Source organism: Anolis sagrei, chromosome 3, assembly GCF_037176765.1.
Source record: "Anolis sagrei isolate rAnoSag1 chromosome 3, rAnoSag1.mat, whole genome shotgun sequence".
Lineage (NCBI taxonomy): Eukaryota > Metazoa > Chordata > Lepidosauria > Squamata > Dactyloidae > Anolis > Anolis sagrei.
In genome coordinates, this window is record NC_090023.1 from 54,719,049 (window position 1) to 54,734,833 (window position 15,785).

The window sequence follows — 15,785 nt, forward strand, 5'->3', positions numbered from 1 at the left end:
TTAGTGTATAGTTCTTTAAATGTATCTCTTTCTTATGACCTAGTAGACTAGCTCAAGGCAAGGTATGTGGCAATGTGGCAAGTTGGTAATAAGAAAGGACTACACCTTGAAACTTTTGTAATAACAAACCAAACCAGCCATTTCTACCCACACTTTCTCTTGTTGCCTTTGGCCTATTTTTCCCAATCTCTACTGGCTAGAAAGTCACCAAACTAGGTTACAGAACAATTGAGATCTACTTTGGTGTTAATACTTGTAAAGCAGCATCCATAAACATTCAAGGATATTGATGCAAGCCATCATGGCTAGCATTCACAGCTCCATACTGAAGAGCATTTTTGATATGATAAGTGAATTCCATTCATATCAAAATAATATTAAGAAAATGTAATATTATTTATAGTGGAAGCATCCTGGTATAATATTGCTAATACTTACGCTAAAGCCAAAGACAGGGCTGAATCCACCAGAAAGAAATGATTGGAGAAATATCAGAAAAGTAAGGAACATTATATTAAACGTCTGTTTCATTTATGGAATGTATCATTTTGCAGAGGAAGTATTATTCCAAAAGCCCCCCTTTTCTCTTAAAGAGAGTTTGAGAACCTCTGATTTAACTGGGTGAATGTAGGTAACAGAAAGTGGTGATAAGGCCAGAATGCTCCCTTCATTTAACAACTGCCCATTGGCCTGTTGCAAATAACACCTGGAGGCGCCTTCATATGCCCCTCCCACCCACCCCCACCCACCCCCACAAATTGTCAACAACCCAGCAGAAAAGAAAATGTTAACAGTCCAATTCTTATCTACTTTTTTGAAGTTCCATTTTTATGCTACACTGACAAGACACTTTGAAATGGTTACATCTGAAGATGCCCAAATGCCTGAAAATCTCACTTCACAGTGAAGAACAGGTAGATAATGTAAGCAGCATTTCTATAAAAAATTAAGCAAAATGGATTTTTGAAAGAATTCATAAATGAGTAAATACAGCAGTAATGTGCATGTGAATTAGGTAAACAATCCTAATGCAGCAAGGCATTTAAACACGAGTTAAGTGCTTTGCTGGCTTGGACACTTACACAACAAATCGGTTTTTGAAATAGTAGCTACAGCTAACTGCTGTGACAAATACATTTTCCCCCAGTAGTAATAAACTTATTTCCTTTTTGCCAGTTTATTTTTAAACAAATGTATTCCTTGAAAGACATGACTATGTTGTAAACCTATACTAGCTTCAATGTGCCTAGTAGCTGCTACCTGATTCTCTCAAACTACCATACTAGATTATAGCATATTATTGCATTTTTTTCCACAGATGATCTGGAGTGAACTGTAAAAACAAGCATGCAATCACATCAATGCAGACGTATTTTTTTAAAATGTCATACTGTATATGATTTATTATGTTAACACTCAACCACATCATATTATTTATGTTCTGTATACTTTGAAAAAGTGCTGCTTGATTGATGGTCTCTCTCTCTTTTTTCTCATAGAAATTAACAAGGTATTTTTTTCCTCAACAAAAACAATTTAAAAACTACTATTGTCCTTAAAAGGTTATACCCTTTTGATAAATAATTTGACACAACACCTTTGATTTCCATTTACTGCGACACATGATGTCATATTCAAATGCTACCCACCCTCCTCCCTCCCCACGCAAAAAATAAATCCCAGGAGATAATCCTTTACAATAGGCCATAATGCTTTTAGACTTCACTAGTAATAGCAACCATATAGAAATAGTCTTTTTTAAAAGGTGCAGTACTTAGAAGAACAATGACAGTCTCTACTGAATTTATTTTTCTGACTTGGGACTGGTAAGTAAAAGCTCATCTGGTGATATTTCATTTCTTTTTTTCTTGAGGAGGAATTTAGCCAATCAACCTTCATTACGTTAGCTTGAGCATCTTGATACTCTTTTTTAAAAAGCTGTCATTTTACCCCACATTTTGAGAATTCTCTCAAACAGAGGTCTTTACTATGGAGCTAAAAGCATGGCAGATATTCTCTATCATTCACCGTGACATAAGTTTGTACCTCACAAAATGCATAGACAGGAATTTAATATAAAGAATTAGTCCATTTACCGCATACACAAAACATAGAGCTTTCTGTTGTAACACTTCATTGTTTGTGTTTTGGCAAATCCAACATTGATAAGCAGCTCTAGAACTGCCAAATAATATATTAAAATTTTAGCAACTTAATCATTAATCATTAATGTGGTTGTAATTTAAAACCTGAGGCTGTGCACTGGTTGTTAGCTTAAAACTACCTTTCCATATAACATTGTGCTTCCATTGTATAACAAAGAAAAATTAACTGGAGCTAGAAAAGTTTGCTGTTGAACAGTGCTAGGACATACAGACAAAAAGTACTAATACATGTTATCTACTCAGAATATTAATTTAAGTCATATCTAAAGGGATATATGGACATTAGAAAATGCTTACTTGTGACTGACTTACCTACAGCCCCAAAAGTTAAATATGTATCAAATAATGTTTAATTGGATTTATTATATTCACTATATACAGATACTAAAATGTCTTGCAGCTGTGCCCCATGAACATGTCCAATTTGAGTAGGCAGGTGAACCCATGAGAAGCAAATAAATTAAAATCAAAATAAAAATTACAGAAATAGACATGGAAGTCTTTATGCTTGTAAAAGCAGTAAAAAAAAAACGGGACAAACGTTTTCAAGATTCAGTTACATAATCCTCATTGGATTCTGTATAAACAGACTGCATGATGTGGTTACCACCCAGACGCTGCTTTAGTACCAAATGTGCAATTAAAATAAAAGTTTTGTTCACACCCCTTTGCTGTCAGTTGAAAACATGTAAGAAATTACACTAGAATGCTTTCAGTTGGTGTTTCTTAGGGCATAAGGATTCAAAACTAGGTTGCCTTTGAATTATAGACATATATAAAACATTCTTTGTAAACCTCTAATCTTACTTGTAATGTTTTATGTAAGTACATTGGGGTCCTCACCTAACAACATTTGCTATGAAAATGGTTGGTGCAATACCGGTAAGGACCATATGGTAAAAGAAGACAGAAAATAAGTTGTATATCACTGTTTAAAAAAATGTATAAAAATGAACATGAACTGATGATGATTAAAATTGTTAAGGCTGTATATTCAAGCACTGTATGTTAAGAGAACAATGGATATGGATTATTAGGCAATAAGAAATGTCCTGCATTATGAATGGTACAATAATTAAAGAAAAATGCTGTCCATGGCTGATTGTTGGTATAAACTGGCTACTGAAAGCAATTGTGTGCATTAATAAAGGTAGGAAAAAGATGGGAGAAATTAATTCTGAAAGACGAGAGCCAGTTTTCTCCAGCAGTCAGCCTGGCGAGTAATACTCAAGATCCTAAGTCTGCATCTATATGAAGTATTCTTTCTTCTCTTCTGCATTGACTTGGCTGCCTTCTGCATTGATAATGGCTGTATCCGCATCAGGTGCATCTTCAGCTCCTTTAGCTTCATTTGTTAAATATGTTCCTGCAAAAAACAATGTGATGAAAAGGTTAGGGCTTTGATACCTTTGGCTGCTTTTCAAATGTGGTCCTCTAAGAGAAGACTAATTGGTCTTGGTGAGATGGAATGTAAATGTCATGCCATGTTGAAACATGAACGTTTTACAGGTTGCATATTCTAATTTAGGAAATTAGTAATTGCGATCTATAGTCCCTTGGATCATGAAAAGTACACACCAGTAGCACAGAAAGGGCCTGTTGTATTTTAAGTTGTCATGAATTCATTAACAAGAAGCTTTGGAGGGAAATGCCTTCTAATTATTTTTCTTCCTTTGTGATACAAAGGACAGGCACTTTATCTATTTAATTCAGCCAACTGAATTGCAGCACATCTTACAAATTCAAAATTGTACTTTGAAAATCTTATTGCTTTCAATGGGGAAATGTTAATTGAGTATAACTTCCCAATTGAGATAAAGAGACTAAAGACAAATTTAACACAGGATGAGCTGTGCTCTCCTATAGCTACACCAGATTCGCACTGTGAAATATTTGCTACTTACATTAGGAATATTGCTATAGACTCTAATCTTAAATATTTGTGCCTACCTATCTACATATGCTGATTCTGCAGTTCCTATTATGTTCTATAACTCTAGCACAGCAGTAGGTAATTTGTCATAATTTATTTGCCTGCATCGTAAAGCTAAGATCTATGCTGAAATATATTTATAGTCAGTGATGTTTGAAACAGCCAATTTTCAGCCAATGGAAGAATGTCATTACATGAGTGCTGTTCTCCCCAAGAGAGTTAGAACGTAGGTATGACATTTGGAACTAGATTGCTCAAATGATTTGGATCTTTTCTTGTTAAATTAAAAGAAACATTATTTATTAGTTATAATGAATTAGCCGAGCAAATAACCATTGTGAACCAGGGCCAAGAGCTTTGCCTAGCATGCTGTTTCAAACAGCAGGGGAAAAAGGAAACACACTTTAGTAGGTGCTTATTCTAAAGTACATGAACAGATTTCTTATTGGTATAGATGCTGTGCAGCTTTCTGCCTTCCATTATGAGGCTTAGAAACAAGCTAAATAGGCTTCTTCCTTGCCAAAACTAACATGTTGTCACATACCAGAAAGCAATGCAAATGTTGTCGAATGGTTGACCTTTTATAAAGTGTGTGTGTGTTTATATATGTGTGTGTGTAAAAAAGAACAGTCTTAAATAGTTGAATCAATATGTATCAAATATTGTGGAATGAATAATAATTTAGAAATTTAAAAAACCGGCATCCTGTTAGGCAGTTGTAGGCTATATTTTTTGTGATCACATTTATGATTGCCATGCATGTAAATACTGTGATGGACCTGAGCTGTGCTGGTGAATTGGTAAGTTCGATGTTGAAGAATGATACATCTAGCCCATCCCAATTGCAATGTGTTGAATTGTAATACAACCTTGAGTCCCTATTTAGTCTATTGTGCCATGGTTTACCGGGATGAAAGGTTTGACACTGCACAGTATGTCTACTTGTCTTTTAAGGTGAGTTTTAGGGGGATCAGATCTGAGCAGAGTGTAGCTAGGTCATTATAGCTATGAGTCTCTTGCAGCATCTCAACTATAATACATTTCTCAATCTGCATAAAGCCTGGGTTGATTAACTTTTGGTCTTTCATTGGAAAATATCTCTATTGATAAATTTATTAGGCATTGGCTATTGTAATGGAACTGAATTGTATAGCAGGTTCAAATCCGGGGAGAGCGCGGATGAGCTCCCACTGTCAGCTCCAGCTCCCCATGTGGGAACATGAGAGAAGCCTCCCACAAAACATCCAGGCATCCCCTGGGCAACTTCCTTGCAGATGGCCAATTCTTTCACACCAGAAGCGACTTGCAGTTTCTCAAGTTGCTCCTGACACAGGAGGAAAAACTGGCACAATAAATTAAATTTCCTGTAAGAAGTTGAAACTGCAAGGACTTCAAAATACAAGTGGCCAAGATGCTGCACAATTAGATGAGGTGTAACTATATGGTGATAGATCTATCTTGCTGCCATAATACTCCACTACGGTGTGCAATCCACAATGAAGTGCCATTAAAGATGTCCTGTTGAACAAAGGGATGTTTCACTGCATAATGGGGCATCACACAAGGCATCCTATTGCACATCATGGGCTCCACCACACAATGGGGCACCACAAAAGTCATGCAACCAGTGTGTTCTATATATACTGGATGACAAGGCATCCTATGGCATATCACAGGCTCCACCACACAATGGGGCACCCCAAAAGTCATGCAATCAGTGTGTTCTATATATACTGGATGACCAGTCCACAATGGCTCTGTGGGAGGCTAATGCCACCACTCTCCTTACATTGCCATTCTGCAGGGGCAGCTTATCTTGCAAAGTTCCATGCTGTTGTGCCTCACAATCACTTTGAAACAACCACACTGCTCACTGTGCTTGTTCAATGTGCCCAAAGGCATATCTGTGACAGCATTCCTTTGCTGAGAATATGGATTGTTGTGCTATGTTGCAAGCTTAAACCATGCAATTGTCACTTGGTTTACAATTTCATAACAGAATGCCAGCAATATTTTATCAGGTCATCATTTGTATTAAAAATACATGTTTCAGTTTGAGATTAACATTGACTTGCCTCTTGCTCATTTTACATAGAATGCTCTTATAACGTGATTTTTTAAAAAAAAAAACCTGTAACTTTCCTGCATAGCTCAATATCCTGGCCTATCTTTTTTTTACTGTCTAGTCACTGACTCTCTGCACGACCTTGGGAAATTGCTAGACATTATTTTGGTACAACTAATCCAACTGTAAAATTGAGTAAAAAATTGGACCTCAAGGGAAAGAAAAAGAATGCTCCATTATCTCACGTGAATTCCAAGGAACCAAGAAGAGTGTGTGTGAGAGAGAGTGTGTTTCAGAGTAAAACTAATCGTTAGGAAATATTGCTATCAAACAAGCACTCCAAATAAATCTAGCCTACCTTTATGTCTTGCCAAATATCGGCCAAGCAGAATAATAGAACATAGTGTGACGAAGACAACTACAGCCACAATCCCTCCTATAACAGCATGATCCGTTCCAGTTGGTCCAGGGTAGCCATTGGGGTCTAAGAGAGGGAGAAAAAGATAATATGATACATTATTCGGAAGTTAAAACAATTGTTTGGCTTTACAAAAAAAGAGGCATATTTTAAATATGCAAAGAAGTTATTCCCTGAGTCCATTCCTTACTATCTTATCATAAATACAGCACTACTTGTAGTCCAAGATTGTTTAATCCCTGAGGATTTCACAGTATAAAAAGTGGGAGGAATCTCTATCAGAAGTTATTACAAGGGAAGGTTTTGTGGTTTTGTCCTCCTCACTTTACAACTGAAAAATCTGGTTGCAACTATTTTTAGAAGCAAAAACAAGGAACTGAGAATTGGGGATCAGATAGAATCAGCAGAATAGTGTCTGCATAATACATTATTTATAGGGCAGATTCTCAGTGGGATCTCATATATATTCTCCTTTTGTCAATCCTATTCTTTTGCACTTGAAATAATAATAATAAGAAGAAGAAGAAAGAGTGAGACACAAAGTGTAACTGAGCAAGTTCTTCTGCAGATGGCTGAGTCTGCATGAATTTGGTAAGATAAATGCACACACATCCTTAAAGAGCATCATTCATTCTCAAGTGCTAGTCTGTGAATTGAAAGCAGTTATCTGATTAATGCTGAAGTGAGTAAATTCAAATGGTTCTCAACAATACATTAGGTCTTTTTTTTTGTCTTCTGTGCTCTGAAATTAGAAACACCACAGGATTTAATAATAACAGTTGTTGTTGTCGTCGTCTTATTTCTTACCCAGATCTCCCTACAGCTTGAGGTGGATCACAGCACAGTTTAAAACAAACAAATACAATAAAAATTCTACAAAGACACATTAAAATTCAGCTCCATAAAAGATAGATCAAAGAATTTCTGTAAAATACATATGTTTATGCCTGGATGTTTCCGTAATCAATGTGGCTGCCATACTTTGAGTTAGCTGGAGTTTCCATACTTGGTACAAAGGTAGGCCAATGTAAAGCACATTGCAGAAGTCCAACCTTGAGATTACCAGTGCGTGCACTACCATCTTAAGGTTCTCCAAATCCAAGAAGAGGTGTAGCTGGCATATCGGCCAAAGCTCATAGTAAACATTGTTGCATCTTCCTGGGCTGACATTTGGAGAGATTGATCCAGGAGCACTCCCAAGCTGCAGACACAGTCTTTCAGTGGGAGTATAACCCTGTCCAGGACTGGTTGACACTAGGCTTGGGTAACCATGGAAAAATTTGGTTCTAAATTCGTTTTGTTTTTAGGGGGCCTTGCGTTTCATTTTTTTTAATAATTCCGAAATTTTCCTTTTAAAAATTTCAAAATATACGAAACTTCGTATAATTACGAATCGATTCATTAATGGCGGACGCGATTGTGCAATATGCTAAAAAAAACCTCCAAATGGGAGAGGGGGAACTTCTGAAGCTTCCCTCTCCCTCTGTTGTTGACTGTTGGTGTGATAAAACAAACAACTATAAAACTTGCACCAGACATGCCAAAATAATTACGAAATAATTACGAAATAATTACGAAATAATTACGAAATAATTACGAAATAATTACGAAATAAATTGAAAAAAATGTTTCGAATCTAATTTACTCCTCACACTATTCCTGCATGGCTCAATATTGGATCGTAAGCTAATTTAAATATGAATTTATAACGAATTACGAAATTAACGAACGAAACCGCCCAAGCCTAGTTGATACACCTCCATCCCCCCATCCATTTAAATTCTTTTAACTCTCTTTTAGAGGCCTTCCCTTTGTGAAAAAACATAGCCAATGAAAATACCATTTGAATGGAGTTGATGGCGTCAGTGTTTCTTAGAGTTAACAGAGTTTTGGATAAATGAAATGGAAACATTCATAATTCAGTATATCAATCAATCGAATGCAGAGGTTTGTCTGGATGGCCCTTTTAGTCTTTTCAAACTCTATGAATCAATAACAAATGAAAGCAGGAAAGGAATTCAATGCTAGTATTTTTCAAAACCTTAAAAATGCTGCAGCTACAAACACACAACCCTTCTGCGAAGATTAACATGTTCTTATTAACATAGGAACACATGCGAATCTCTTAACTGATTCATAAGTAAACATTATGGACATTTCCCTTTCAGGAGATATTTTCACCTATATTTGGAAATGGCTCTGCTTTATATGAAAAAAACCCCCCAAAAAACAATGGTCATCCAAATTAGCAAGCAGGTTTATGATAAGGAGAAAAAAGCATTTTTTTTTTAAAAAAACATTTTTTAAAATCTGTTGAGGCATGTTATTTAAAAATGCAAAAGAAGGGGGGGGGGGGGTTTCTTACATAGCTATAAACCATGGTTGGGCAGCTCCAAGGTAGGAGTCCTGAAACTCAGACCTGATGCCAGTGGCTTCACAGCAGCCCATCAAGTAAGAGACAATCCCTTAGTACTTCCTTTTGTCACGCACATACCATTCCAATATCATGTGAAATCAACTTTATTTCTCCTATCTATTAAAAGTGAAAATAAGTTTGTATGATGTTTGTGGGCATGCAATTTCCAAGACTGCTCCCATATCCAGAGAGCCCTTTGACTGCCGCCAACAACAGATCTGGACCAAAATAATCACACAGACACCCCCCCCCCCATGACCAACAGAAAATACTGGAGGGTTTTGGAGGGAATTGACCATGTATGTTGGGAGTTATAGTTCACCCATATCCAGAAAACACTGTGAACCCAACCATCATAGATCTTGATCAAACTTGAGACATGTAATCAACATGACCAACTTAAATTACTGGGGGTGGGGGAGCTTGGAGGGAATTGACCTTGAATGTTGGGAGGTATAGTTTACCTACATGCAGGGAGCATTGTGAACCGAACTGATGATGGATCTGGACCAAACTTGGAACAGATTCCTAACATGTCCAATTTTAAGTACTGGCAAAATTTGGGGGCAAATATAGATGAAGAAGAGAATTGTAGTTTATCCTCGTCCTTACACATTTTCTAGTGGGGCCATTAATAAAATCCAAAATTGAAACAATGAGTTTTTCTAATACACAGAACTATAAAATTCCTAAGCATCTGATGCTTACGCTAGTCATTCATACACACACACACACACACACACACACACACACACACACTTTAAATGATTTTATATTGCAAGGCTGATTTTGAAGAGTCGTTAAACACCTAATCAATATAATGAAGTTTATAAAAGGAAACTCTAAAAATCATAGCTCTCCAGTGCAGCCCATTCTAAGTCTTATTGTTTTCAACTAGGATTATTCCAAGCTAATTGTGTACAGCATTGCAGTGTGAACAAACTAAATTTTAACATAATATAGAAAGCTAGATCATACATATAAACAATATTTTTCATATGAGCGGGTTGTTCAAGGTACATTGCCTTAAAGAAGTGTTCAGACCCTTTGATTTTCCCCATTTTGTTTTGAACTTGAAATGAAACTTATCAGGCTTCTTACCCTCTGTGCACACAAGATAGTCAATATAGTAAACACTCAGTATATATTCATTGTGGTGCAAAAGTTATGTTAAAAAAAACATAATCATTGTTAGTCATAAAGTATTTGCCACTTTCTCTGTCACACACTTAATAAATTATATGGAAATGTCCTGCCTCCAGAAGTGACAGAAGTATCTAAAATTTCCATCAGGGTACCATTTCAATGTCTCATCTCAAATTAAACACACTTATTTCTGAAAGGTCTATCAAAACAAAAATCATCATGAGGACTAAGGAATTGACAAAACAATTGGGTAGTAACATTGTAACACCAAAAACCACTCAGCAGCCCCCCTTCCCCCAGCAAAATAATAAATGTCTGATGGAGAAATATTAAATGCATTATTACAAAATGGAAAACACAATGGCTCAATTACAATTTTGCCAGTAGATGGTTTAACACCAAAATTCAGTGATCAAGTAAGGAGTGCACTAATCCTAGATGGACTCAAGAGGCTAATGGTAACTCTGAAGGATTGTGCCATGAATCCGCCCTGAGTCCCTTTGGAGGATAGAGCGGAAAATAAATAAAGTTTTATTATATTATTATGAACAGTTTTTGAGAAGAAAGCTGTTGCTAGATTCTGTATCAAATCTCATTTGGTGTTTGTGAAAAGGCATCACTGCAGCTCCAAGTTGCAACATGACATAAAGTGTGCAAGTGGGGTTGAAGACTTCAGCAAGGCAGACGTTCTCACAGAATGTACATGATTTTAAAATGTTTTAGGACTTTTTAACCTGCTTTAACTTGGAACATTGTATAAGTATGATTCTAATCTGCTTAGGTGATTTTGTTTTAAAATTTAAATTGCAAACTATTTAAATTCATTTTACTTGCATATTGTCTTGGGATCCTGTGATACAGGACAAGATATCAATCTTGCAATTATTAACCAAGTACATAAAAAGTCTCAATAATGAGAACTAGATTATTAAATATGGTTTTCTGTGGGTGAGGAGATGGCAACTACCGAATGACATCTGGTCTGTATCAGAAACTAGAGTTGATATGGTCTGTCCAATGCAATTTTCTGAATCAGCACCCCAAATAACCAAACCAAATCTAAAGCTGACCAAAAACAGATTTGTAACCCTTTTGGTACTAATGTTTTGAGAGTGATCCCTGGTCAAAGTGGTCCCTGGTTTAGAAAAAAAAAAAAGGTTGGGAACTACTGTTCTAGAGACTACTTGAAGGTTTTTCTCCAAAATGCATATATGTCTGCTCTGCATTTTTTATTTTTCTCTTGTAGTATTTTTGTAACAACTATAAAGAGCACAGTTCTTTTTAGTATGATGTTGGAAGATTTAGGCTGAGTTACTGTAAACATGGCAAAATAGGGCTGCATGCACACCTGCAAAATAATTCAGTTCCAGAGTGCAATATTCTGCCCTGGTTTGACCCCTGTTAGCATTACATGTACCTCTTGTTATCTGAAGTAATGCGTATTGACAGACACACATTTTCCCCACCTGAAGTAACACCAGAACAAAAGAGTGTGTTCTACCATATCCATGTGTTCACTGCATTAGATTATTTTTGTCACATAGCAACCAGTAACTACCATTTCATTTTTATTCCCAATATGCTTAGCCTATAAACAAGTAGATTTCCTTGTTTGTCTGTCAATTTTATCACTACCCTTGAACTTACATTGGCCGGTTCCCCCATCCAATCTTCTTTGCCTCTCCTACCCATTGAATGAGTGAGCCCAGGAACTTTAAATATAGTACCCTAAACCAAACAACTCTCTTTAGCTGCTAGAAGGATGTGGATTTTTAAATTTTATTTAGACAGAAGACAGATCCATTTCATCCATCCTCCTCTTCCATGTGCAGCCTGTTGGTCCAAACCTAAAATCATATTCACCTTGCAACTCCCACCCTGTTTAACAGCTGCAGGGACCCTGTTCCCCTCTTTTCACCTCCATTCTACACCAAGAATCACCCCTATCCAATCCTCTCATACTCTTCCAACCCCAGTGAGAAACCCCTTGAGTCAGGAGATTGCATGTACACTAAAGCAAACAGTAACTAATAGTATGTGTTTTAAAGTAATGGAGAAACCCAGGATTTGTTAATGACAGTCCTACAATCTTGCAATAATTTCTGGGAAGAGAGTATGATTAAAAGTCACAGAATTTTCCCCCAACACCCCATCCAATCCTTTTACTGCCATTATAACCCAGTGAAAGACTCATGAAAAAGAATTCAATAAAAGAAAATAGTGAAAAAAACACAACATCCCCACAGTTTGCACAGAATCGCATACCTCTGAAAATAAATGTTGAAAATTGAGGCCTTGGCCTTTGTAAGCCGTATTGAGTCCTTCGGGAGATGCTAGCGGGGTACAAATAAAGATAATAATAATAATAATAATATTACATTTCTAACAGAACAAAACAGACAAACAGAGAAAATACAAAATTTGTGAGTTTGGTAGTTGATTAAATGTCCTTTGACCAGTAGCTGGCCACTTGGAGTGCCTCTGGTGTTGCTGCAAGGAGGTCCTCCATTGTGCATGTGGCAGGGCTCAGGGTGCATTGCAGCAGGTGGTCAGTGGTTTGCTTTTCTCCACACTCACATGTTGTGGATTCCACTTTGTAGCCCCATTTCTTGAGGTTGGCTCTGCATCTCGTGGTGCCAGAGCGCAGTCTGTTCAGTGCCTTCCAAGTCGCCCAGTTTTCTGTGTGCCCAGGGGGGAGTCTCTCATTGGGTATCAGCCATTGGTAGAGGTTCAGGGTTTGAGCCTGCCACTTTTGGACTCTCGCTTGCTGAGGTGTTCCGGCGAGTGTCTCTGTAGATCTTAGAAAACTATTTCTAGATTTAAGTCGTTGATGTGCTGGCTGATACCCAAACAGGGGATGAGCTGGAGATGTCTCTGCCTTGGTCCTTTCACTATTGGCTGCTACTTCCCGGCGGATGTCAAGTGGTGCAATACTGGCTAAGCAGTGTAATTTCTCCAGTGGTGTAGGGCGCAGACACCCTGTGATCATGTGGCATGTCTCATTAAGAGCCACATCTACTGTTTTAGTGTGGTGAGATGTGTTCCACACATCTCAGCAGCAGAGTAGCATAGCGCAAGGGCAGATGTTTTCACTGTGTCTGGTTGTGATCCCCAGGTTGTGCCAGTCAGCTTTCGTATGATATTGTTTCTAGCACCCACTTTTTGCTTGATGTTCAGGCAGTGCTTCTTGTAGGTAAGAACACGGTCCAGAGTGACTCCCAGGTATTTGGGTGCGCTGCAATGCTCCAATGGGATTCCTTTCCAGGTGATCCTCAGAGCTCGGGATGCTTGTCTGTTCTTGAGATGAAAAGCACATGTCTGTATTTTAGATGGGTTAGGGATCAGCTGGTTTTCCCTGTAATAGACAGTAAGAGCACCTAGAGCTTTGGAGAGCTTCTGTTCTACCATCGCAAAGCTCCCTGCTTGAGCAGTAATGGCACAATCAATATGAAATGATAAGGAAAGAAATAATCAAGTATTTTGAGACCAATGATAATGGACAAGTAACTAAAGATATAATTTGGGATGCAAGCAAGGCTGTGATAAGGGGTCACTGTATAAGTTTAGAGGCAAATCTCAGAAGGAGATGGAGGAATGAACAAGATAAGAAACTAAAAGAAATAGAAGTCTTGCAGGACAGACATAAAAGAACTAGGGATAGAAAGATCTGGATAGAATTAAAGGAGAAGAGAAAACAATTAGAAGCTTTTGAGGAAATGAATATGATGAATAAGTATCTATATGTTAAAAGTTATTATCAAAGTTGGAATATAAAATCAATGAAGAGGATGGCTTACTGTTTGAAAAAGAAACAGGAAAAAACTGGGTAAAGAAATTGAAATATGAAAAGGGGAGAGAACAAGAGGAGCAAAGTAAAATTAGGGAGATAATGGCAAAATATTATAAAGATTTATATAAGGAGGAGAGGGTAGTGCAAGGGAACTTAAACATTAGAGAAAATATTGCAGAGGAATACAGAGAGTTATTAAATCAACCAATAACACAACAGGAAATATTAAGGCTAATTAAAGGGTTAAAGGGAGCTAAGTCACCAGGGGCAGATGGATTCCCAGCGGAATATTACAAAGCATATATTGAAGAATTGGCACCACATTTAACAGAGTTGTTTAATGAAATATACACTAAGCAAAAATGTCCCACAAACCTGGAAGGTATCAGAAATTATTACTATACCAAAATGGGAAGAGAATTAACACAACGAGGGTCATGCAGACCTATTAGTCTATGTAATCAGGATTACAAAATATTTACAAAAAAATTAGCAAAAAGATTGGAAACAATAATGCCAAAAATAATTAAAGAAGATCAATATGGATTTGTGAAGGGAAGAAAAATTGGGGGTCCAATAAAAAATGTGGTAATCGCAATGAATCATGCAAATTTGAATAAGGAAAAATTGGAATTCTTAAATTGGACATTTACAAAGCTTTTGATAAGGGCAATCATACATTTCTGTTATGTGTATGTCAACAGTTGAATATGGGGGAAAACTCTTGTAAAACATTGCAGCAACTGTATAGCACCTGCAAGAGTAAGGGTTAACAACAGAAGGACAGGAGAGATACCCATTCTAAATGGTACAAAACAAGGGTGTCCATTATCCCCTACTTTATTTGTAATAGCGATAGAAATACTAGCTGAAAGGATTAGGAATAGCACCAAGTGGACAGGATATAAAATAGAAAAGGAGGGAGGAAAAAAGGAAGAAATATAGCTGAATCTGTTTGTCGATGATGCAATGATTATTCCAAATCAACCATTAATCATGATAAAATATATGATAAAAAATTGGAAGAGTTTAAGAATATATCAGGATTATTTGTTAACATCAAAAAGTCAGAGATACTATGACTTAACACCCCACCAAAAGAACAATTGGAGATTAGGAAAACATTAGGATTAAAATTAGGATCAAAGAAGCTAAAATATTTAGGAGTATGGATATACAAAAATCCAAAGAGTATAGTTAAGGGGAATTACAAACAAAAGTGGAAAGTAATAGAGAAATAACTTAAGAACTGGGAAGGGAAAACATTAAAAGAGTGGACAGAATAAGGGCATTGAAAATGTTCATAATCCCGAAATTATTATATTTATTCCAAATCTTACCAAACACAGTAGACAGGAAGACATTAAAGACATAGGGCAGAAGAATAAGAATATGGGCAGTTGGCGGGAAAAGACCCAGAATAAGGGACAAATGCAAAAGAGGAAGAGGAAGGCTGGGGAATCCGAAGTTTGGAAGTCTATCACGATGCATTTCAAATCCAAAGATTGTTGGAAATACAGTATACGGAAAAAATGAGTAAATATGGAGAAGATAATAAATAATATTAAAGGAAAAGAAATAATATTTAGGGAATGGAAGAGGAGAGAGAAAACAGAACTTAAGGAACCCTTTAAAGGAACAGTAAAAGTGTGGAAAAAAAGAAGTTAAATCCAGGCAATGAGAATAAGATAGCAACTATATGGCAAATGAATTATAATAATGATGAAATTATAGGCAGAACATTGAGATTAATTGAAAGTAGAGGGGAAAGGTTAGTAGATGATCTATATACAGAGAATGGAAACCCTGTAGAACAAAAAGAAATTCAGAATTGGATAGGGTCAGGGAATTG

General features: G+C 36.7%; 1 protein-coding gene across 5 annotated transcripts in view; it reads right to left on the reverse strand.

Annotated features, from left to right (window-relative positions):
• Nucleotides 1–2,117: 2,117 nt before the first annotated feature.
• The window catches only part of CADM2 (cell adhesion molecule 2), a 537,220-nt gene continuing 523,552 nt past the window's right edge, over nt 2,118–15,785 (reverse strand). For all 5 annotated transcript variants that reach the window (XM_060770541.2, XM_060770543.2, XM_060770540.2 and 2 more), the window contains 2 exons: nt 6,522–6,647; nt 2,118–3,531 (listed from right to left, as the gene is read on the reverse strand). In XM_060770541.2, the coding sequence (XP_060626524.1) occupies nt 3,413–3,531; nt 6,522–6,647 (245 nt within the window). In that variant the 3' untranslated portion in view covers nt 2,118–3,412. The remainder of the gene's footprint in view (nt 3,532–6,521; nt 6,648–15,785) is intronic.